Raw genomic sequence first — 22560 nt, 5'->3', positions numbered from 1 at the left:
TTCCTACATCTATTAATATAATTTTCTTCTTTAACCTATTTCTGTACATTTATTTCAAACGTTAAACAAATTTGTGCATATACAGGATTTATGTTAGAAGGTATTTTTTTAACTGCTAGCCTTACAATCCAAATGTTTTCACTCCTATGTCTACGATTACATTTCATTCTCCTGCCTAAAAAAACAAATGTTTTGGGGCTGGAGAGATGGCTCAGCGGTTAAGAGCACTGACTGCTCTTCCGAAGGTCTTGAGTTCAAATCCCAAAAACCACATGGTGGCTCACAATCATCTGTGATGAGATCTGATGCCTTCTTCTGGGGTGCCTGAAGACAGCTACAGTGTACTTAGATATAATAATAAATAAATCTTTAGGGCCGGAGCAAGTGGAGCAGGGCAGACCAGAGCGAGCAGAGGTCCTGAATTCAAATTCCGAGCAACCACATGATGGCTCACAACCATCAGTATAGCTATAGTTTACTCATATATATTAATAAATAAATAAATCTTAAAACAAAGCAAAACAAATGCTTTCTGATATCATGTCACATATATGAATTCTTCATAGTAGCAATACTTCTTTTTTTTCTTTTAATTATTTTATTAGATATTTTCTTCATTTACATTTCAAGTGCTATCCCGAATGACCCCTATATCCCCCCCAACCCTGCTCCCCTACCCACCCATTCCCATTTATTGGCCCTGGCATTCCCCTGTGCTGGGTCATATAAAGTTTACAAGACCAAGGGGCCTCTCTTCCCAATGATGGCTGAATACGCCATATTCTGCTACATTTGCAGTTAGAGACACAAGCTCTGGGGGTACTGGTTAGTTCATATTGTTGTTCCACCTACAGGGTTGCATCCCCCTTCAGCTCCTTGGGTACTTTCTCTAGCTCCTCCATTGGGGGCTGTGTGTTCCATCCAATAGCTGACTGTGTGCATCCACTTCTGAGTAGTAATATTCAGTGTTAAAGTGTTGCTCATGGAACATATACATCAAATCAGGTTTGGAGCTTGTTAGCAATGCACATGTCCAAGTGGGGGCTGTAACTCAGAAGAAGACTAGGTACTTAGCATGTGTGAATACCCATTATCTAAAACTAAAAAGAAATGTAAAAATAAAAGAAAATAATAACCCCAGCAGAAAACAAAAGCAGTAAAAAGAAAGGAAAGTAAAATAGATGCTAGAGGCTAAGGCAGAAAGGATGGTGAATTCAAGGCCTGTCAATACTATGAAAGCAAGGTCAAAGTCAAATCAAACAATGCAGTGAGACAAACAAGCAAATAAAACAACAGAATCAAAGCCAAAGACCTGTATCTGGAATGCCATTAAATTAGCCGTGAGGTCCAGGACGGGTTTTCCACCACCCACTCCCGCCCTGCTTGCTCTGACCCTGCTTGCTCCAGCCTTGTTGTTCTTTGACTTATTACCCCAAGAAGATCTCTCTACAGAAGTGTTTTCCTGATCCTGCTCAGGCCCTAACACTATGGATTGGATTGTTATCTTTTCTTCCTCATGTAGTGCCAAACTGATTCCAGTCCTTCTCCAACATCCAATTTTAAGTAATATGGTGACTGTGCTCTGTGAGGATATCAAGGTCTGAGAACTGTTTTATTCTGGAGTGAAGGGGGCCTGGGGATTGAACACAGGGTCTGTAGCATGATACTTAAGAGCTCCAGCGTTGACATATATGCCTTCTAAGTTGTGGGGTTTTGTTGTTTGTTTGTTTGCTTGCGTTTTGTTTTCTCAGACCACACTGGTCTTGAACTTGCGACACATCCAAGGATGATCTAACATTCTGGATCAGGTATACACCATCACGCCAGTTTTATTTGGTTCTAGAGATCAAACCCTCCTTCAGCTAAACTACAGGCCCAGGGTGTGGGTATTTCTCCTGTGTACTGCAGGCTGACTCTGAACTTATAAAGGTGAGGCTAATCTCAAACTTTGGAGCATAGCCATGTCTTGTTTCTTAGGTTGTATTTTTTGGCTTTATGATGCAGTCTTGCTTTGTAACTCTGCCTGCACTCTCATTACAACTTGCAATAATTCTCATACCCGGTTGTAAAAATGGCTCAGCAGTTTAGAATTCAAACAGCTCTTTAAGAAGACCTAAGTTCAGATCTCAGTAACATGTCAAGCAATTCACAACTGATTCTAAGTTCAGCCGAAGGCATCCACACTCTCTTCTGGCATCTGTGGGTACCTATATTCAAATGTGCATAGCAACACAGGTAATTAAAATAACAACAACAACAACAACAAAACCCCAAAGATCCTCCTGTCTACATCATGAGTGTGAGATTACATCCATAGGCCACCTGTTCTCTTTCTTTATATATTCTGGATACCAGTAAATTATGAACAGCATGTCTTGTAAATATACCCTACCATAGTGGAGTTATGTTTTACTTGTCAGATGTTTTTTGATATACAGAAATCCAAACTTACAATCCAGAATAACAATGTTTACTCTTATGTTTACTGCTTTTGAGATTTCATAAAACAAAACACTTAGGGTCTGGAAACATGGCTCATTGGGAGAAGAGCACTTGTTGCTCTTCCAGAGGACAAAGGTTCAACTTCCCAGCAATAGAATCCATATGGTAACTTAGAACTATCTGTAACTCTAAGTCCAAGTAATCTGATGCCTTCTTATAGCTACTATGTTCAACAGGCACACACACATGATGGAAAATACACACACACACACACACACACACACACACACTACTGCCCTTTCATGTTACCTTTAAATCTGTTGGAAAATAAAACAGACTTTATAAATATCAGACAATTTTTCAGGAGTTGGAGAAACTGCTCAGAAGTTTGATGATTCCTGTAACTCACAGTGCAGTTTACAAGTGTCTTTAGCTCCTGCCCCATGAGATCTGACATTTTCTCGCCTCCATGAGTATCAGGCATATATGTGGTACACACAGATACCTTCAGACAAAACATCCATATACATTAAAAGAAAACAACAACCACAACAAAAACCCCAACAATCATGAGTTAAATGTTGGGATGGAGAGATGGCTCAGTGGTTAAGAACACTTGTTCTCAGAGAGGAACCACTTTCTTGCAGACAAATGGTGGTTTAAGCCGCTTTAACTCCATTTCTAGGGCAACTTGTCTGACCTCTGAGGAAACCAAGTCTGCATGTAGTGGCACATACATATAGGCAGGCAAAGCACTCACATAGGAAATGCATACATCTAATTTAAAATTTTTAAAAGAAAAAAAATGTACATCCAGAAATTGTCAATCCAGGCATTGTGGTACATCCCCTTTCATCCCAGCAGAGGTGGCCACATCTCTGTAAAGTGTAGGTCGCGATGATCCTCAGATCAGGTTCCAGACCAGATTGGGATATGTGGTGAGACCCTGTCACACACAAAGAAAACAACCAAACCCAAAACCAAACACTTACCCCAACCACAACCTCCTACCACCCCAACAAACAAACCAAACCCAAAACAACAACAACAAAAATAAAAACCAAGACAACCAAGCAAAAATAAATTATGAGACTAGTGATATGGTTCAGTGAGGAAAGGTAGTTTCTGCCAAGGTGCCCTGAGTTCAGTTCCTAGAACCCACGCGATGGAAGGAGAAAACCAACTCTTTTTTTCCTTTCATGGTTGTTGTTTTGCTATTTTTTTGAAATAATGACCTTCCTGGACATAAAAGGAAACATTCAGGAACTAAAGAGAAGCTCAGTGGTTAAGAGCACTGGCTGCTTCTACAGGACCTTGGTCAGAGTCTCAGCACTCAGCAGGAATGGGACTCTAGTTCCAGGGCATCTGATCTATTCTTTTGGCCTCTGTGAACACCAGCACACAAATGTTGCACAGCCATACATGTAGGCAAATACTCATACATAGAAAATTCATTAACTTACTAATTATTTTAGAATTTTTAATCCCAATCCGGGGTTTCTACCCCAACTTTGACTATTTAGTTCGTGGATAAAAGACATATACAACCTTTATATTTACAAAAAGTCTTACACAAGAGCTGGGCAGATATCTACCCTTTATGCTATTAAAATCTCTTTTTTATCAATAACCCTGAGTTATTATTTACTATGTTTCATCTGGGCTGCTCTTAATTCCAGAGCCATGTTTTCTCAACCCCTAACCCATGGCAACTTTCTCTTCCTCCTTATCTCCCCCCTCCCCGTGGTTTCCCCCAGCCCACCAAGCCTGGGAACCCTAAAACCAGATTATGTACTAGATGTTGGCATCTTTATTTACCAATCAGAAATAACTTGGGGGCAAGCAGGTCTAGGGGGCCCACAGTTAGCATTTACTACACAGTCAAAGACCAAACCTCAACAACTAACCAATGTATTAATCTTGAGACAAGGGTCTCCCTGCAGTCCTAGCTTCCCTGGCACTGGCTCTATCTACCAGCATGCCTTAAACTCAGAGATCTTCTTGGTTCTACCTCCTGAGTGTTGAGATGAAAAGCCTGTGCCATAATAACTGACTAAAGAAAAAAAATTTCAAAAATGTTAAAAAGAAAAGAGAACACTTGCAGGGCAGCTAAGGCTCACATTGCCACAGCTGCCTGGAGGGAGGAGATGGAGAAGAGGAAGAAAGCAAGCCAGGCCTTTTTGAGTTATGCCCAAATCATGCCAAAGGCAAGGCAGAGTCAGAGGAGTAGACTGTACCAGAGAAAGCATATTTTAGGTTCTGGCATTATACAAAAGAAAACGAGTGGAAAAGTCAGGACTCAGAAAAGGAAAAAGACCCAAGAGTCTTTACAGAGGCTCTGTAGCAACTCCCTTTGAGCACACCATAGTCAGTGAAATAAACCAGCCACAAGACCCATACTATATGATTTCATTAATAAGCAGTACTTAAGAGTAGCCAAAAATCACAAGACAGAAAGCAGGATGTTAGGTTTTAGGGGTGAGGAGGCAAAAGGGAGCGCATGGAGTTATGAGATCCTGCCTCAGCGATATCCAAACCGTAGAGCAGAAAACACAATAACCCAGCCCCCCCCCCACACACACACAGTGAGTGTGAGAGTGGGGGAGGGGAGGACAGGAAAGGAGGGGTGGAGGAACTGATCAATGGATTGAAGCTGGGTATAGGGGCACACACTCACATCTTAGGCTGACATTTCTGAGAGCAAAGCTAGTTTACATTCTAGGCCAGTCAGGCTACATGCCTCAAAAAAATTTTCTTTTTTTTTTTTTTTGGCTGTGTATCACAACAGACTTTTAAATTCATTTCCTAAAGGTGAGTTTTGTATTTTGAATCTTTAAGCTCTTTTACCACACACACACACACACACACACACACACACACACACACACACACATATATATAATCTTTTACACTATGTATGTATGTATGTATGTATGTATGTATGTATGTATGTATGCATGCATGCATGTTTTTTTTTGGCTGCCTTTTGTTTAAGAAAGGTGGCTTACAATACACTGTTAGTACAGCTTAGATTGACCTTACAACTCCAGATCATTCTCCTTCAGCTTGAAATCACTGGCGTGCCCAAGTACCTCACTCAAACCACCTTCCCATCGTAAACATCAGGCTTTAAGATCTGGTTCCATAGATAACTTACAGTTCAGAGACTAAGCTTAGGCTGGGGTTAGGGAGACAGGTCACCAGGAAAGCTGCTTGCTGCCAAGCCCACTGAGCTGAGTCTGACGCTGGGACCCACAAGCTGGGAGAGGCCCCATGGGTTGTCCTTGGGGTTACCCTACACCTGCCATAGCATGCATGCACTCACACAAGAAAAATAAGTCATAAAATAAAGAAGTTAACTACTGTTATTCAGATCGTAATATTTTAAGAAAGATATTACCTTTTATTGTTTTCTTGTTCTTCTTCCTCTGGTACTGTCGTCTTCTGCTTTTTCCTAGTCTGTTCTTCTAACAGCCAATTTTTCCTCTTCAACCCCTTCTTATGTTCTGAATTAAGGTTCACACTCTGAACCACAGCCTCGATCACATCAGTGACTGTGTCTGGACTTAGGTGCAGGGACACGTCTTCGCCTTCATTCAATTCTGGGTTGACAAACTGGGCAGCTTGGAAGGCTTGCATTGACACCACTGCTTGGAGGGGGCATTTCCGAGGTCGACCTGGTCTGCGTTTCACAAAATTGTTTCCTGTCCTGGCCTGCCTTTGAAGTTTTTTGGCTTTTAAAATTTTATTAACATGGTCCAGGTTTTTCTTGGTGGCCAGGATTTTATCATAATTGCACATTTTCCGAGCTTGGCGCTGCATAGCTTCAACTACACTTCTCTTGATATGATGGGGGGAACACCTACTTGCTAACTTTTCAGAAAGAAGAGGGATATTATTACAAGAGTCACTCGGGACTGCAGGCACTAGAAGGCTGTCTGATTTACCTAAGCTTCGCTCCTTGCTGTAGCTATGGCCTGGACTGGAAGAAGGTGGTGCAGACACAGATGTAATGGAGGCATCACCATTTTTCTCCATGGACTCTTGCTCGTCATGTTGTACTATTCGCTGCAACAGACTGTCTACAGAATCATCCATAGAAGCAACCAATCTGGGACTTCTGGAAGGAACTCCATTCACTAAAAGAGACAACACAGCACACACAGACAAAAATTTGATCACTTCATAATTTAAATTACTTTGTCTCTTTATTTTGCTTCTCAGCCTTTTGAGACAAGGTTGTGCTTTGAAGCCTCTGCCAGCTTAGAATTCACTATGCAAATCAGGCTTGTCTTGAACTAACTAATGACTAATCTGCCTTGCCTCTGCTTCTTGAATGCTAGCATTATAGGTTAAAAAAAAAAACAAACCAGCTTTTAACTTTATTAATTAAATCTTTATTTTGACTTATATATGTATGTATTACATGCTCATATAGCTACCCAGAAGAAGGAGTCAGGACTGCTGAAGCTGGCGAGCAGCAGAGCTCTAACTACCAACCCATCTTCCAGCCTGTATTTACTTTGTTAAGATGGGTTTTCTGGAGCTCAGGATGGCCTTAAGTCTACCATGTTTGAAGACACTCTAAATTCCTAATCCTCATGTCAATGTCCCCACATGCAGAAATTACAAGTGTGTACCATGCCTTTCTATACTGACAAAAGATAAATATTAAGGGCTAGACAGAGACTGGATAAAGATCCAAATTTGTCTTTCTCTCTGAGCACTGGAGATGAAATTCAGAGGCTTACCCATTTGAAGAAAGTTGTTTACCACTCAGCTAAATCCTGAGCAAGATGGGTTCTTTCCCTTCCTTCTCTAGTGTTTTTAAACAGGGTGTTGTACTGCTTCCAGGCTGACATAGAATTCACTATAAAGGTTATCCCCCTCCCTTAGTCTCCTAGGCCCTAGAATTAAGTCATATACATTACCTATGGATTTTGATTGTCTATATGTTCATGTGAATCCAAACTTACATTTGTGTGGGGAGTGAGGGGAAGGAGGAAGGATGCTAATCTTGGGGTTTCTCATGAGATAGCCATCTTATTATTTTTAATTGGAACCAAACACATATCCTTTTTAAAAACATTAAATGTGGTGAACCACCAACTCATTTCTCTAGCTCCAAGACAAAGAACTTTTCTAGGGATGGAGATTTTAAAAGTTGAACTGACTACATTTTACATCCTGAGAGTGTATGGTTAAGGGTTGGAAATTATAGCTTAAAAGTGGATGTGTTTGGGTGTCAAGTTGACAAGGGGTGGTGTTCTGATGGGGTTCTGAGCACGTCTGTAGGAGAATGTCTTTTTATTGTTATTTGTTTGTTTATTTTTCTTTTTTGAGATTATCTTTTTAAAAGAACTTCTGTTTAATTTTGTGTGCATGATGTGCATGTGTACATGGAACAGTACATGTATGGAGATCAAAGTCCAACTTTCTGTCTTCAGCACTTCCTCCACTTTGATGTGGACTTGGGGGCTGCACTCAGGTTGTCAGGCTCAAGCGGCATCTGCTCACCTGCTGGGCCATCTCTTCAGCCCAAACTTGGTGTAGTAACTACAGCTATAATAAAGGGCTAACAAATTTATCCCCTGTATTAGTCAGGGTTCTCTAGAGGAAGAGAACTGATTTAATGAGGGGGGAGAACACATACATGTATGTTTTAAATAGATTAGCTGGGTGGTGGCGGTGGCACATGCCTTTAATCCCAGTACTCAGGAAGCAGAGGCAGGAAAAGCTCTGTGAGTATGAGGACAATCTGGGACAGCCAAGGCTATGAAGAGAAATTCTATCTGGGGAAAAAAAATTAAACAAATCGATTGATTGAATAAAAACAGAAAATTATGGGGTATAAAATTTAACTTAGTGTGGATGAAGTATTTGTGCAATAGCACATGTATGGAGAGGCCAGGGTGCCTCGGTATCATGTGGGGGTCTTATATCATAAGTCTTTAGGCTTAGTAGCACGTGCTTTTAGTGAACTATCTTGTCCTTCCCTATTTCCCTTGCTTATATCCAAATCTTTTTCTTTTCTTTTAAAATGAAACAGTCTTATGATTTAACCCAGGTGGGCCCAAACTCATGAACACTCGCTTGTCTCCTCCTCCTGAGTGCTGGGATCAAACGCCAGCTTGCTGCTGCTTCTTTACTGTCAACCAGCTTTGCTTGGACTTTTTATTTTCTCCTCTCTCTCCTCTTCCTTTGGCTGACATATACTTTTTTTCTTGTCTGTCTGTCTTTCTCTCTCTCTCTCTGCTTCCTAAGACTCAGCTCCCTGTTTTTAGGGTCTTATGTAGCCCAGGCTGGCTTTGAACTCCTGCATCCATCTACCTTCCATCTGACAGAGCTACAGGCATGCAGTAGCACACCAACCTTTCACCTGTTTTTTTGTTTTTTTTTTTTTTGGGGTTTTTTTTTTCAAGGCCAGGCTAGCCAAGGCTAGCTAAGAAATAGTTCCTGCCTGCCTTACCCTCTCTAGTGGTAAGACTATCAGCCTTAACCAATAACAAGAAGAAAATGCTTCTTTTTTAAACTGGTGAAGAAAATGTTATTCTAATACTTATTTGTCCCCAGTTATATAGGATTAATCTTAAGGTCCTAAATGGTCAAGGCATGTGTCAGCCTCTAGAGAAACAGGGAACATAGGCTTAAGCAGCACTGAAATTTCAGGTAGGAATCACATCCATGACCCACTAAAATAATGTTTCTTCCCTCCCTCCCTTCCTACTACAAATATATTAAAGGCTGGTTCCAAATTGAAACTGTCTCTAGACCCCAGTGCTGGGATTATACGCATATGTCATAATACTGTGCAAAGTACTGGACCTCTCTATGTACTCCAGGTTGGTCTTAAACTCAAAGTGCTCCTTTTACCCTAGTCTCCATGCCTGGCTCAGAAGTCTTGGCTGGGTGGTAATGGAGCACACCTTGGAGTAGTCCCAGCACTCAAGAGGCAGAGGCAGGCGGATCTCTGTGAGTTAAAGGCCATCCTGGTCTACAACACAAGTTCTAGGATAGCCAAGGCTATATAGAGAAATTCTGTCTTGGGGAAGGGAAAGGAAATCTTTGTCTATCCCAAGTTCAAGAAGATTTTTTTAGTTTTATGGTTTTAAAACTTTCATAGAAACCTATTTCAAGTTAAGCTTTCCATGGAATATAGTCCTCTCTCTTCATAAAGCCAGGAGCTGATATCTGAGTTCAAAAGACTTGTCTTCATGTTTGTGAGGAACAAACTGAAAGGACAGGAGTGCTAGCTCACACTGCAGTCCTCCTACCTCTGAGGTTGAGACAAGAATTCTTTAACTTCTATCCGAGGCTGAGCTACACAATGATTCTAGGCCATACTCAACTATACAATAAAACCTTGGGTCTTAAAACAGACAGCTGAACAACCCGTCCATAACATGAACAACACTCTAACCAGAAATGAATCAAAAGACAATGTATAGGGTAATCCAGATAGCTCAGTGGGTAAAGGGACTTGCTACCAGGCCTTATGAACTGAGTTCCGTAAATTGTCCTTTGACTTCTGTCCTGTGCCCTTGCCACACAAATAATACAATAAATAAATAAATAAATAAATAAATGCCCTGTTTGTGCCTCACTTAGTATAGGTATAGAGGATAGACATTCCTTCTCTGCTTTTCTCTATTACGTGGCTAACTGACTTTCTGAGGACAGGTGGTCCAGACTGACTTGTGAGGAAGCTGTTCAGGCCTAGGAGCTGACTGTCTATTCTTTCACTAATATCACACTATCTTTTTGTGGGTATGTATGCTGTATGTATATGTTTGCGTAGGTAGTATATGCACACATGCATGCAGGCACATGTATATACGTATATGCTTGAAGAGGCCGAGCCCAATGTTGGGTGTCTTTTTCTATCTTCACTTTTTTTTTTTTTGAAATAGGGTCTTGCACTGAACCTAGAATTCATCAATCTGAATAAACTGGTCTGTCTCCACACCTTTAGCACTGGAGTCTAAGACACGTTTGCTATAACCTTTGCGCGTTTGCTAACCATGCCTTTGCATGGTTGCTGAGGCACCACTCAGGGCTTTGTGCTGTGCGCAGGCACTTTACTCCCTGAGCCATCTCCCCAGGCCATGGTTTACATTAAGCCATATATATGTCTTCAAATTTTGTTCCTAAAAGAATAAAACTTCTCTAGCATTTTACATCATATATATATATGTATATATATATATATATATATGTATATACATATATATACATATATATATATATATACATATATATATATATATATACACACACGCGTCTTCTGCTTTGTGTGTGTTACTGGTGATTTAATGTAGGATCTAATGCAACATGACATGTATGAGCATGTGTAAGTACAGACACATAGTAACATGTAAAAACACAGCAATGTAACTAAATAGATCTGCCACTGCGAAATCCTTATCACTCTACATTTAAAAAATACAATGAAATACATTTTAGAATCAGCCTGTCATTCAAATCAATTTAACACTGCACATATAGATTGGTTTGGAAAATCTCGCTTTAAACAATGAAATATTTTCCAGCAATGTTTTCTAATTATTCTTTTGAGAGTAGAGCCTAGACATGTACTATATATAGGGCTGTGCTGGAGAAATAAACCAGGGTTTTGTGCATGCATGCTAGAAAAGCATTCTATCAACTGATCAACATTTTTGAACCTTATAATTATTATCGTTATGTATATTTCAGACAGGGTCTTGCAAAGCTGGCCCCAAACTCATGGCAGTATTTCTTGTCTCACTCTCTCCAGTGCTGGGATTACCAGCTCGCTTTGTATTTTTTAATTGAGTACTTAATGGGACATTTATCTTTACATACTTAATGGGTGACCTTAAACTCCTAATCCTACTTCAACCTCCCAACTGCTCAAATTATAGGCATGTAACAACATAACTGACAACAAAAATAAAGGGCTTCAAGCCATACTATTACACTTTTACATCATGTCAAGTAAAAAAAAAAAAAAAGGGGAAGCAAGTTAGGTCTGAGTATGTGCACAGGTGCAGAGCCCTACAGAGAGGCCAATGGAGTCAGCTCCCCATGGTCAGGTCCTCTGTAGAAAGAGTACATGCTCTTAACTGCTAAGCCATTGCTTCAGTGCCCTCACATTTCAATTTTTTGAAAGTAAAACTATTGAATTTTTTCAATATAAATTATCGGTAATACTGAAATGACAAGGTCACTTAAGTTTGCTTTACAGATTTGTTATCTCAAATCCTAGATAAGAAACTATTCTGAAAATCTGGTAAAACAATAGTACTCACCTGTTGAAGAAGTACTCTCAGATGAAGACCTTTTACGGGTAGGGCTACAATTTGTGCTTTCTGATGATCGCTGGGAAGGTTTATCAGAAGCTGACTGGGAACCTGGGAAGAAAGAAAAAAGAAATCATAGTACCACTCACGACCACTTAAGTGTCAAAGCATGCTGTGTTACAACAGTGAACTTCAGCTGTTGTCACTGCCATTCTCTGTAATACTTGATTCGTCAGTTCACAAAAAGAAGCAGAGGATAAACCATGCTTGATGTTGCTAACAGAATTTCCAAAATCTCATAAGATTTGTATATTAGCAGAGAGAAAACTAGTTTTAAAGGTAAAATAAAAAGTGATTTATTTTTATGTACCATCATTATGAAATATTGAAGTATTTGCTGATGAGAATCAAGTCTAACCTTTTATTTTTTATTAAAATAAACAATATAAATCAACAAAAGAAACATAATACAACTAATTGAGAAATAACTGATCTGGGAAAGTCATATGCAACTTAGGCATCTCATTTAATGAATTCAGATAAAAAGGCAGGTGGTTGGGTCTCAAGTCCATTTTATACAATTTGCAAATTAATTTTTACATTCTGTTCTCTTCTATAGAAAATTCAAGAACTGGTTATTAACTTATTTGTGGAATACATCTTTAATGGTATACACTTAAGGTTATCTCATAAAAACATTCAATTTCCCTTCAAAAAGTCTTTTAATTTTAGCAAAAACTCCAAATCGATGCAGCATAATTTAGTATATCTCTTGCTCAGAAGAAAATGATGTTCAGAAATTACTATTTTCCTGCAAAAAAAAAAAATTATTTGTTTTTAGTACTTTTTCCCTAACAACCTAAAAAGACAGCTGTTGAAAATACATATTGAGCTGGGCGTGGTGGTGCACGCCTTTAATCCCAGCACTTGGGAGGCAGAAGCAGGCGGATTTCTGAGTTTGAGGCCAGCCTGGTCTACAAAGTGAGTTCCAGGACAGCCAGGGCTACACAGAGAAACGCTGTCTGAAAAAAAGGAAAAAAGAAAAAGAAAATACATATTGATTTTGTATTTGCCAAAGAATTAGAACCATTCATTTTTTAAAAATGTATGTAAAATAAGCTTCAACATATAATTGGAGGCACAGAAGAAGCAAAGGCTTGAAGAAGAGAGCATTCAGACTTGCCTCTAGGATCTAATTCTCTAATGAAGCCAAGATTTAATCTCTGAAGAACAATACAGTACCAGAAGAAACAAATGGAGCTAAGTTTCTATGACTTCCCCTTTCTAGGAGAAAATGCAGATTATGAACTTTCTTTGTTTTTGTAACAGTCTCTTAAGTCACACCACTGCAGTTATTCTCTTAGTAGGCTACTGGCAGTACTGACTAGGTAAGATGTATAACCTGCCATTCAAGAGGAGATGTCAGATACTGGAAAAAATGATGTTATAGACAGTGCACCTTACTTCTAAAATACAGTGATGACTGATGTAAGATCTACTCAAGAATAAAGACTGTTTAGTCTTGAATTTCAAAGAGATACAAAAGGGATTTGAAAACTAGCAGTACAGTAAATCCCCATGGAGTATGGCTCAGATAAAGAGTTCTCTACATAGCTGAACAGTATGATATAATAGAACACTGAAGAAGGTCAAGGCATCAATGAAAAAAGAACTAACACAGAACACTTCATATATGGACCAGATAGATACATTCCTCCTACCCAGACATGCATACAAGACAGAAGACAACAGTGGCCAAGAAGCTGAGACATCATTGAGCTCTATAACCATTCCTGATGATTGAGCAAACAGTGTAGATTAAGTGCCAGGGAATAAATGGGGTTGGTTTAAGAGGGCCTGTAATGAAGTCTTCTCTCAGTTATCAACTGACAGCTATTGGGTGTATTTTCCAAGCCTGGTGTTAGGCTTGATACTGTGGAGGTGGGAGGAAGGAGGTGTAAAGAAGCACTTACTAGTCTGCCCTCTGGGAACTGACTTAAGGTCATACATGTCACCATGCACTACATTTCAGATGACATCTGTGCCTTCTGTTCTTGAGTTCTAACTTCAGTTTCTAGGCTATCGGTTAACTTTCCCCAAGTTTCTTGGTCATCTTCAAGACACTCTTCAACTATACCTTTGATCATCAGGATATCCTGAGAATCACCCTGCCTGGCCTCAGCCACCTCAGGGTAAAAGAGGGAACAGGCACTTTCTTCAACGCTCCTTCTTTTGGTGGCATCTGGAGCTGCTGAAGAGGCAGTGGGAGGTGGAATGGGGGTCAGATCCCCGGAGATCGTTATTGGCAGCACTGTACAGCAATTCCTGAGAAACTGAAACAATTGAGAGAGAGATGGCTTAGCTCACTTAGCTTCTGAGCCATTTTTCATTTTCTGAAAGTAATGGACGCCAGCAGCCTACTCTTAGGATTTAACAGAAGAATGGAGTAAAAAATTCACGAAGGCTTTCATTTTACATTTTGAAAAGTATGCTCAAATCCCCTGTTGATAGAGTAGAGCTGTTAACAATAGTGCAATTTAGAGAATAAAGTTGTATTGTATCCCTGAGATATAACCAAAAACAGTGCTAATAGAAACAGTAAGAGGAACAGTGAAAAAACACTGTTCAATGATGCAAAGTAAAAAGATTTAAGACTGGAAAGCAATGTTGCAACTTATAAGCAAGAAGTAGCAACCTGTTAAAGATGTACAAAGTATTTTTAAATTGGCCTAAGTCATGTGAAATCCATAAAAAATACTGCCTTAAATTTCATTATCAGCTGGGTGATTAGGGAAGAATAAGAGAATATTCAGAGAGAACTCACATATCTATTCTAGCAGAAACGCCAACTTATCTGTATTTCCAAATATAAGACGAAATGAAGTACAGAGTAGAACGCAGGACATTGTTAACTATATGGATTATGGAGAAAAGCAACCTAGATTTGATTCTTCATTCTTGAGCAAATTAAGAATCAGGATGAAGGCAAATAAACAAACCTAAGTCTGGCTTATTAAAGTTACTCTAAATCACAGGGCTGTGTTGAGTCCCAAAATGGAATACTGTAATACTAATATTACCTTACAAAATCTAGTGTGGCTTATAAATGTTAGTGAATATTACATATGAAGGGGGTCCAAATATTGGTCATAGGCTATCTATTTCTTGGGGAGAGAATGTCAATGACTGAGCCCAGGTCTTGTGCACCACTATACTACAATCAACATTATTGTGAAATAATTTTTAGATGTTAAATAAATATGTAACTGACACATTTAAGTCAACCTTCACTATTAAAAATTGAAGTAGAACAGACACTTATGGCCAACTAGGGAGCTAAAACCAACTTGCAGTTATTAAACATTTACTTTAAACATACCAAGTGAGTACAATTAAAGATGTCCTCCTAAACAAGCATACTCAGGGCAGGCGAGGCCTTGCAAGACAGGTAGAAAGGCGTCTGAAACTACCCTTTCAATCTCACCTCAGCTTCTCTAGCAATGGGCGATGATCTAAGCCGTAGCAGTAACAACAGATGTACCAGCAGGGTAACTGGAACCAGGTGTCTGCCTTTCTGTTCTGTTCTTTGACAAACAAAGCCATTTTCTGCTTTCCCTACTTATTTTTTGATTCTTCTAATTCATAGTCATTTTCTAAGGGGAGTAACTACTTTGTTGCTGTATCTATCTTGGAAGAAATATTACCTGTTTCATTTATGGTAATATAAGATTTGCCAGCTAAGATGTGCAAAGATTCCATTCCTCACTAAATAAAGTGTTGCTGTGGATTTAAGTTCAGGAAAATCTGATACCGCCTCAAACACTCAAACACACACACACACACACACACACACACACACACACACACACACNNGAGAGAGAGAGAGAGAGAGAGAGAGAGAGAGAGAGAGAGAGAACACAAAAAGAGTAGAGATCAGAATTTTCCATGATTTCCCATCTCTATTTAAAACAAACACATAATGAAATACCTTAGTAAATAAGGAATATAGATGGAAAATTTCAGTTCATTGGATTTTTGATTAGAAACATTGCTGGGTCCCACCACAGCCTAGAAATTTAGGAACTACATACACATGAGTAAGGCAGTATTACAGAGAAACAAAGATGTGCTTAGATATAATGGACTTTTAATACTAAAGGCAGGGTAATTCTTGGGAGTCAATTCATTGTTTTGTTTTTTATTCTGGAAACAGAGTTTCTCTATGTAACAGCCTTACTGGTCCTCTGTAGATCAGGTGGGGCCTTGAACTTAGAGATGGACCTGCACAGCTGGGAGTCAATTCTCAATGTTTGCTGGTAATAAGGCATTTGTGTAACAAAGGAAGAGTACTACCAAAGAGGGAAACTCAAATTATCACGAACTAGGATAATACATACAGGGATATAAGAACTAAAAATATGTGAAGAAGCCTTTTTAATTATAGGCTTTCTGAATTTCATTTGTCCATTAGGTGATAACTTATAAGACAAGGCTTCGAAAAAATATTTGTATCAATTTAAACAAAAGGGAAAGCTGGTATAGATTGTACACACAAAGTACATGGGGTAAAATGCCAGAAAATTGAAAAGGGCAAAAAAGAGAACTCCCTGGATTAGGTATAATAATCCAATCTTACTGGCTGGAGAGATGGCTCAGTGGTTAAGAGCACTGACTGCTCTTCCAGAGGTCCTGAGTTCAATTCCTAGCAACCACATGGTGACTCACAACCATCTGTAATAGGTTATGATGCCTTCTTGTGTGTCTGAAGAAAGTAACCGTGTACTCACATACATAAAATAAATAAATCTTTAACAAAAAAAAAAGTTCGTGAAATGAGTTACTCATAACTGGCATACAGGTTGATAAAATGTCTTAAAAAAAATCTAATCTTACACAATCCACAGAAATAAGTGAAGACTAAAAAGCTATTCTAAGGTTGATTTATTATTTATGAAAATCTTGATCACATCTATAAAAATGAAAAATGAATCCTATTTTCAGATATCTGGGTATAAGCAAACAGTCAAACTGTTGAAGTTATTACAATCAATAGAGAAAACTGCTATTGGTGCTAGTGTCTCTGTATGTAGAAAGGCAGAAAAATTACAAAGAAAACATGAACACACAGTCCAATGAGTTGACTCTAAACAAAGTCAAAGTACTTGCTGAGCAAGCCTGATCCCTGAAGCCACACCAGAGAGAACCGACTCTCTGAGTCTCTGGCTCATCCTCACACACATACTAGAGCACACACCCTGCCCGCCCCCTTAAAGACAGGGTTTTTCTATGTAGCCTTGGCTGTCCTGGAACTTGCTTTGTAGATCCACCTGTTGTTCACTGCCTTCCAAGTACTAGAATTTTTTTTTTTTTTTTAAAGATTTATTTATTTTATGTAAGTACACTGTTGCTGTCTTCAGAAACCCCAGAAGAGGGCATCAGATCTCATTACGGATAGTTGTGAGCCACCATGTGGTTGCTGGGAATTTGAACTCACAACATTTGGAAGAACAGCCAGTGCTCTTAACTGCTGAGCCATCTCTCCAGCCCTCATGTACTGGGATTAAAGGTGGACACCACCATTCCGAAATGTAAGCAAAGATATATGCATATGTATGTGGACACAAACAAAGACACACACTGTCACCGACTCAAACAAAAATATAAAAATAATTTAAAAAAATAGCCATGCACGGTGTATTCTAGCATATGATAGTCAGAGAAAGGTGGATTGTCCAAAAAACAAGAATATAGTTAAGATTTTCCTCTCAGAAAACAAACATAAAACACTATACAAACAAAGATATACCCTAACTATTTCACTGAGGCCCTAACCATTCCACCCTAAAATATCAATTTTAATGATGCTGAATATGAATTAGAAAAGAACACAGTCAACAGGCACGGTGGCATATACCTTTAATTCCAGCACTCAGGAGGTAGAGGCAAGCTACCCTGGTCTACACAGTGAATTATTAGGCAGCCACAACTACATAGTGAGACTCTTGCCTCAAAACAAACAAACAAACAAACAAAAACATCTGGAATCTTCAGTCTAAATTTATATTAAAGGCTTTTTACAAATTTATATACTGTCTTGTATACCTTATATGGAATTTAACAATAGAGGCTTTTTATAATTTATAAACTACAGGTTTTGTGTATACCTTATTTGGAATTTAACAGTAAACAGTCTACTAAATAGGAAATTATTTAAATGAGCAAAATGTCTGATGTTTCCAATGCTAGAAATATCTTTGGGCTAACCATGGAAGAATGTGCTAAATTTAAAATGATGCTTATTAGTGAATTAAAAAATACAGACTTATTTCAAAACACTATTTCATACTAGATTTATAACAAATCACTTCTCCCCAATACAGTTAAAGCATGGCACAAATTTTAGTTTTAAGTGTGTGTAGTGTGCATATGTATACTAGTTTGCATGTGTGGGCATATATGAATGTGGGCACATGTGTACATGGGGATGTCTGTCTGAGGCTGATATTGGGAATCATTCCCAATTGCTAATCAACCTTAGTAACTGAAGAAGGGGCTCCTTAATCAAACCAAAAGCTTATTGATACTGACAGTTTTGCTTGTCAGTTTGCTTGGAGACTCCCCATCTCTACCTGCTAAGGTTAGAATTATAGGCAGGCTGCTATGTCTGCCTTACTCATGTGGGCTCTGGCATTTTAACTGTTGAGCTATTTCTTCATCTCTAATATTTGAAGACATTGCTAAAGGTTTTGTTTGGTCCTGGATTTATGTTCTGAATCTCTTGAACAGCATTAAAAGTTTCTAGTTAAGTTGAAAAGTGACAAAAAAGCTGGCTCTTAATAAAAGCAGGTGTTTCCCACAATACCGCCCATATACCTCGTCAGTTAAACACACTGCAGGAAGGAAGGGTTCAGAGTCTGTGCTGGTCGTTTTTAAGCTAAAAACAAACAACAGAACCCAAACAAAGTGTTCTTCCTTCCTCTAATTAGAAAATTCCCTACCGTCCCCAAGTTAGAGCACATTAAAATGGAATTCTCTGGAAACCTCCCAGAACCATCACAATCTATTTTAAAACTTTTCCCTCTGCATGCTTATACTTTATTTATGGGTGTATCTCTGATAAAACTCTAGAGAAAGTGTCAAAACCAGGATATTTTCACCAACTGATGTTTATCCCCTTCAGGTCAAAAGGAAACAAAACTAAGTATGCTTTAAAATAAAAGAGAGAGGGAGAAAGGGACGGAGGGCAGGGGAGGAGAAGAGACAGACAGGGAGAGGAAGGGACAGACAGACGAAACCAATGTGTCTTCAGAGTGATTCCAAAACAAAAACATTAAGTCATTTGATTTATTCAGGAGGGACAAAATAGTGGAATGCCTGAAATATATAATATGTAGTGTTTACATGCAGTTAATCCTTTATAATACTATCCCACTATCCACTCTTCTTTGTCCACTTTGAAATCAGAATGTTTTGCCACGCACAGCTGGTTATGAGCTAAATATACTATGGACAAGCTCAGTTTGATGGCATGTACCAAAATTTTTGGTGGCACAGTCCTATAATCCCAGCATTCAGAAGCTGAGGCAGGGGGACCCTGAGTTTGAAGCCAGGCCTAGCTATATTACAAGATCTGCCTTTAAACAAACAAACAAGAAAAACAAAAACAATAAACAAAAAAAGCTGCTTGTTATTCTGGTACACACCTTCAATCCCAGTTCTTGGAGACAAAGGCAGGCAGATCTCTGGGAGTTTGAGGCAAGCCTGATCTAAATAGTGAGTTCTAGAACAGCCAAGTCCTTGCAGAAAGATCCTGTCTCAAAACAAAACAATCCCTAAATTAGGTCTGGAGAGATAATTCAGGGATTAAGAGCACCCTCCAGAGGACCCAGGTTCAAGTCCCAACACCTACACAGTAGTTCATAATCACCTATAAGTTGTAGTATCTGTGGATCTGATACCCTCTACATGCCTCTGAATGCAAGTGATACAGATGTACATGCAGGCCAAATACCCATACACATAAGATAAAAAGGAAAATTAAAAGAAAACCTCAGTTAGGGGTGGAGGAGTGTTTGAGGGTTGAGAGCACTTAGTGTTCTTCCAGAGGGCCTCTATTCACTTCCCAGCACTATTCATGTCAGCTGGCTCACATCACCTGGAGATCTGATGCCTGAAGCTCCCTACACACAGCACATCAGGGAATATACAATCACTTTGCCTACTCACAGGTTAAGTTAACCTTACCCTTCATTACTATGTGTTATCTCCCCAGTCAATTCTTTGAAAATAAGTCAGTATGTGCAGTTAACATGCAAGAAGTCCCAGGGCTGGAGAGATGCCTCAGTGGTTAAATACACTGGTTGCTTTTGCAGAGGTTTCAGGCTCTTTTTCCAGCTCCTACAGGTCAGTTAAAAACCATCTGTAATCCTAGTTCCAGAGTATCTAACAGCCTCTTCTGGCCTTGAGGGAGGCAGGACACTACATGTGGTTCAGACACATGCAAGCGAAACATCAAATACACATTAAAAAAAAAAAAAAAAAGATAAAAAGAAAAAAAGAAATTCCATTCCTTGAAAGGGGAAAATCTTCATGCTTCACTCAAAGGGCTCTGTACAGAACTTGTGTCCTTTTATTTATTTAGCCAATCATTTAGTTCTATCAGCATTAACACATGTGTATTTATTTTAAGGTTACACCCAACATTATTAGCATTATTTAGTGACTTGCATTGTTCCAAGCCTTGCCACTGAAAGTTGTGTCAGAATTATAACTTCTCAAAGGTGGTGATTTTCTTTTAAACACTGTGAAGGGGACAATGCAACATAATGAACTTTAATTTATATAAGGAAAACAACGATAAAACATTGGAGATCAATTTAAAACAATGCTGTTTCAAGAATAGACGACCAACAAAAGCAACCACAAACAAAAAATTCACACACACACAAACATGAATGCACGAAACAGTAAACAAACCCATAAGAATTGCTATGAAAGTGTTAAAGCATGAATTTAGAGGGATAAACTAATTTTTTTGAGTCATAGTCTATGAAATCCTGGCAGAACCAAAGCTTGCTATGTAGACCAGTGTAGCTTCAAACTTACAGAGATCTGACTGCCTCTGATTCCACAGTGCTGTGATTAAAGGTGTGTGCCAGCATCTTAATTGGTAAAATCCAGCTCTTCTTTTAAAAAAAAAAAAAAAATTATTATTATACATTAGTGCACTGTAGCTGTCTTCAGACGTGCCAGAAGAGGGCGCCAGATCTCACCACGTGTGGTTGTGAGCTACCATTTGGATGCTGGAATTTGAACTCAGGACCTTCGGGAGAGCAGCCAGCACTGAGCCATCTCGCCAGCCCCAATTCAGCTTTTCTTATTTACGTTTTTTCAATTTCCACTTATTCTTCAGCCTGCAGAAACTCAACAGATTGTTCTCAAACTGAGACAATATAACCGATAAAGCAAGCCAGCTGTCTGCTTTCTGTTCTTTTACAATCCATCTTCCTAGGTTATGACACTGTTTCTCAGTCAGGGGAGGGCTATTCTATAGCCCAGGCTAATTTCTAGGCCCCTCTGTCCCTTGCCTCCAGGGTGCTTAGATTATAGCTTGTGCATACTCCACAGATGGCTCGTACTTGGCAATCTGGACAATAAAGTTAAGAAACCTAGAAGGCTGATGATGAAGCCTGTAATGGTACTTACTACCAAACCTGACCCTAGAACATACATTAGAAGGAAAGAACTTACTCTCACAAGCTGTCCTCTGACCTCCCACATATCCTGAAGTGGGAAGCATGTCACAGCCTATATATGTGGAACTCACAGGCCTTCAGTTTTCTCCTTTCACAATGTGGGGTCCAGGAATTGAACTCAGGCCACCAGATTTGGCAGCAAGTATCACAGGACTGTGCTATTTTGCCAGCCCCTCTACCTTATTTCTTGAGACAGGGTCTCTTATTGAACATGGAGCTCATGGATTGGCTAGATTGGCTGGGCAATGAATAGCCTAGGTCTCTTGTAATCCTTAGCTGTGATTACAGGCACATGCCACCACACTTGGATGGATGTTAGGTCTATAAGAGTAAGGCATCTCTCTAGCCCCTTCACCTAGGTTTGGACAACCCCTCCACCCAAGCAGGTCTCTGAGGCAAGAACTTGTAATGCAGTCTTGCTATTTGCTATGTAGCTAAGCATGACCTCAAATTTTCTTGCCTGTCTTCTTAGTGCTGCAAACTGTCTCCCTGACCGTGCCCCCCATGTTTATTTATTTTATGAGTGTTTCCCTCCTGTGTGTCTGTATATCACATGTGTGCCTGATACCTAAGAAGGTCAGAGGAGGGTGTTGGAGTCCCTAAAACAGGAGTCACAGATGTTTGTGAACCACTATGGGTGTGCTGGGGATATAACTTAGGTTCTCTGCAACAACAAGTGCTCTTAACCACTGAGCCATCTCTTCAGTCCCTGTGTCGTTCTAACACGCCTACTGTACAACATTCATCTTTAGGTGCACCCTCTCACATATATTTTGAGACAGGATAGAAAGACAGATAAGGGCACAGGGGAAGGGAAGAAGCTCATCTCAGGATCAGCCAAGAGTCAAGAATTCTAACACAATTAACAGGATTTGAAATGGAGGCCACATCATTTCTTTTAGATACAGATAGTTCAAATAATTGTCAAAATAGTAATGAATCGTGAATAAGGCCTAAGCATATAGCTTTCTTTCTTAGTTATAAGCCTGCAATTTTCTAGAAATCTCACCAAAAGACTCCATTTTATATATATATATATATATATATATATATATATATATATATATATATATATATATATA

At 39.2% G+C, this 22560-nt stretch overlaps 1 protein-coding gene across 3 annotated transcripts in view; it reads right to left on the bottom strand.

Annotated features, from left to right (window-relative positions):
• Ash1l (ASH1 like histone lysine methyltransferase) overlaps nt 1-22560 on the bottom strand; it is a 132431-nt gene that overhangs the window by 68871 nt on the left and 41000 nt on the right. For all 3 annotated transcript variants that reach the window (XM_029537522.1, XM_029537521.1, XM_021196737.2), the window contains exons 4-5: nt 11733-11834; nt 5843-6581 (exon numbers count right to left, since the gene is read on the bottom strand). In XM_029537522.1, coding sequence (XP_029393382.1) covers nt 5843-6581; nt 11733-11834 — 841 coding nt within the window. The remainder of the gene's footprint in view (nt 1-5842; nt 6582-11732; nt 11835-22560) is intronic.

The sequence above is a fragment of the Mus pahari genome, chromosome 4 (assembly GCF_900095145.1).
Source record: "Mus pahari chromosome 4, PAHARI_EIJ_v1.1, whole genome shotgun sequence".
Lineage (NCBI taxonomy): Eukaryota > Metazoa > Chordata > Mammalia > Rodentia > Muridae > Mus > Mus pahari.
Note: the sequence above shows the minus strand (reverse complement) of the source record. Positions and strands in the feature narration are given on the sequence as shown.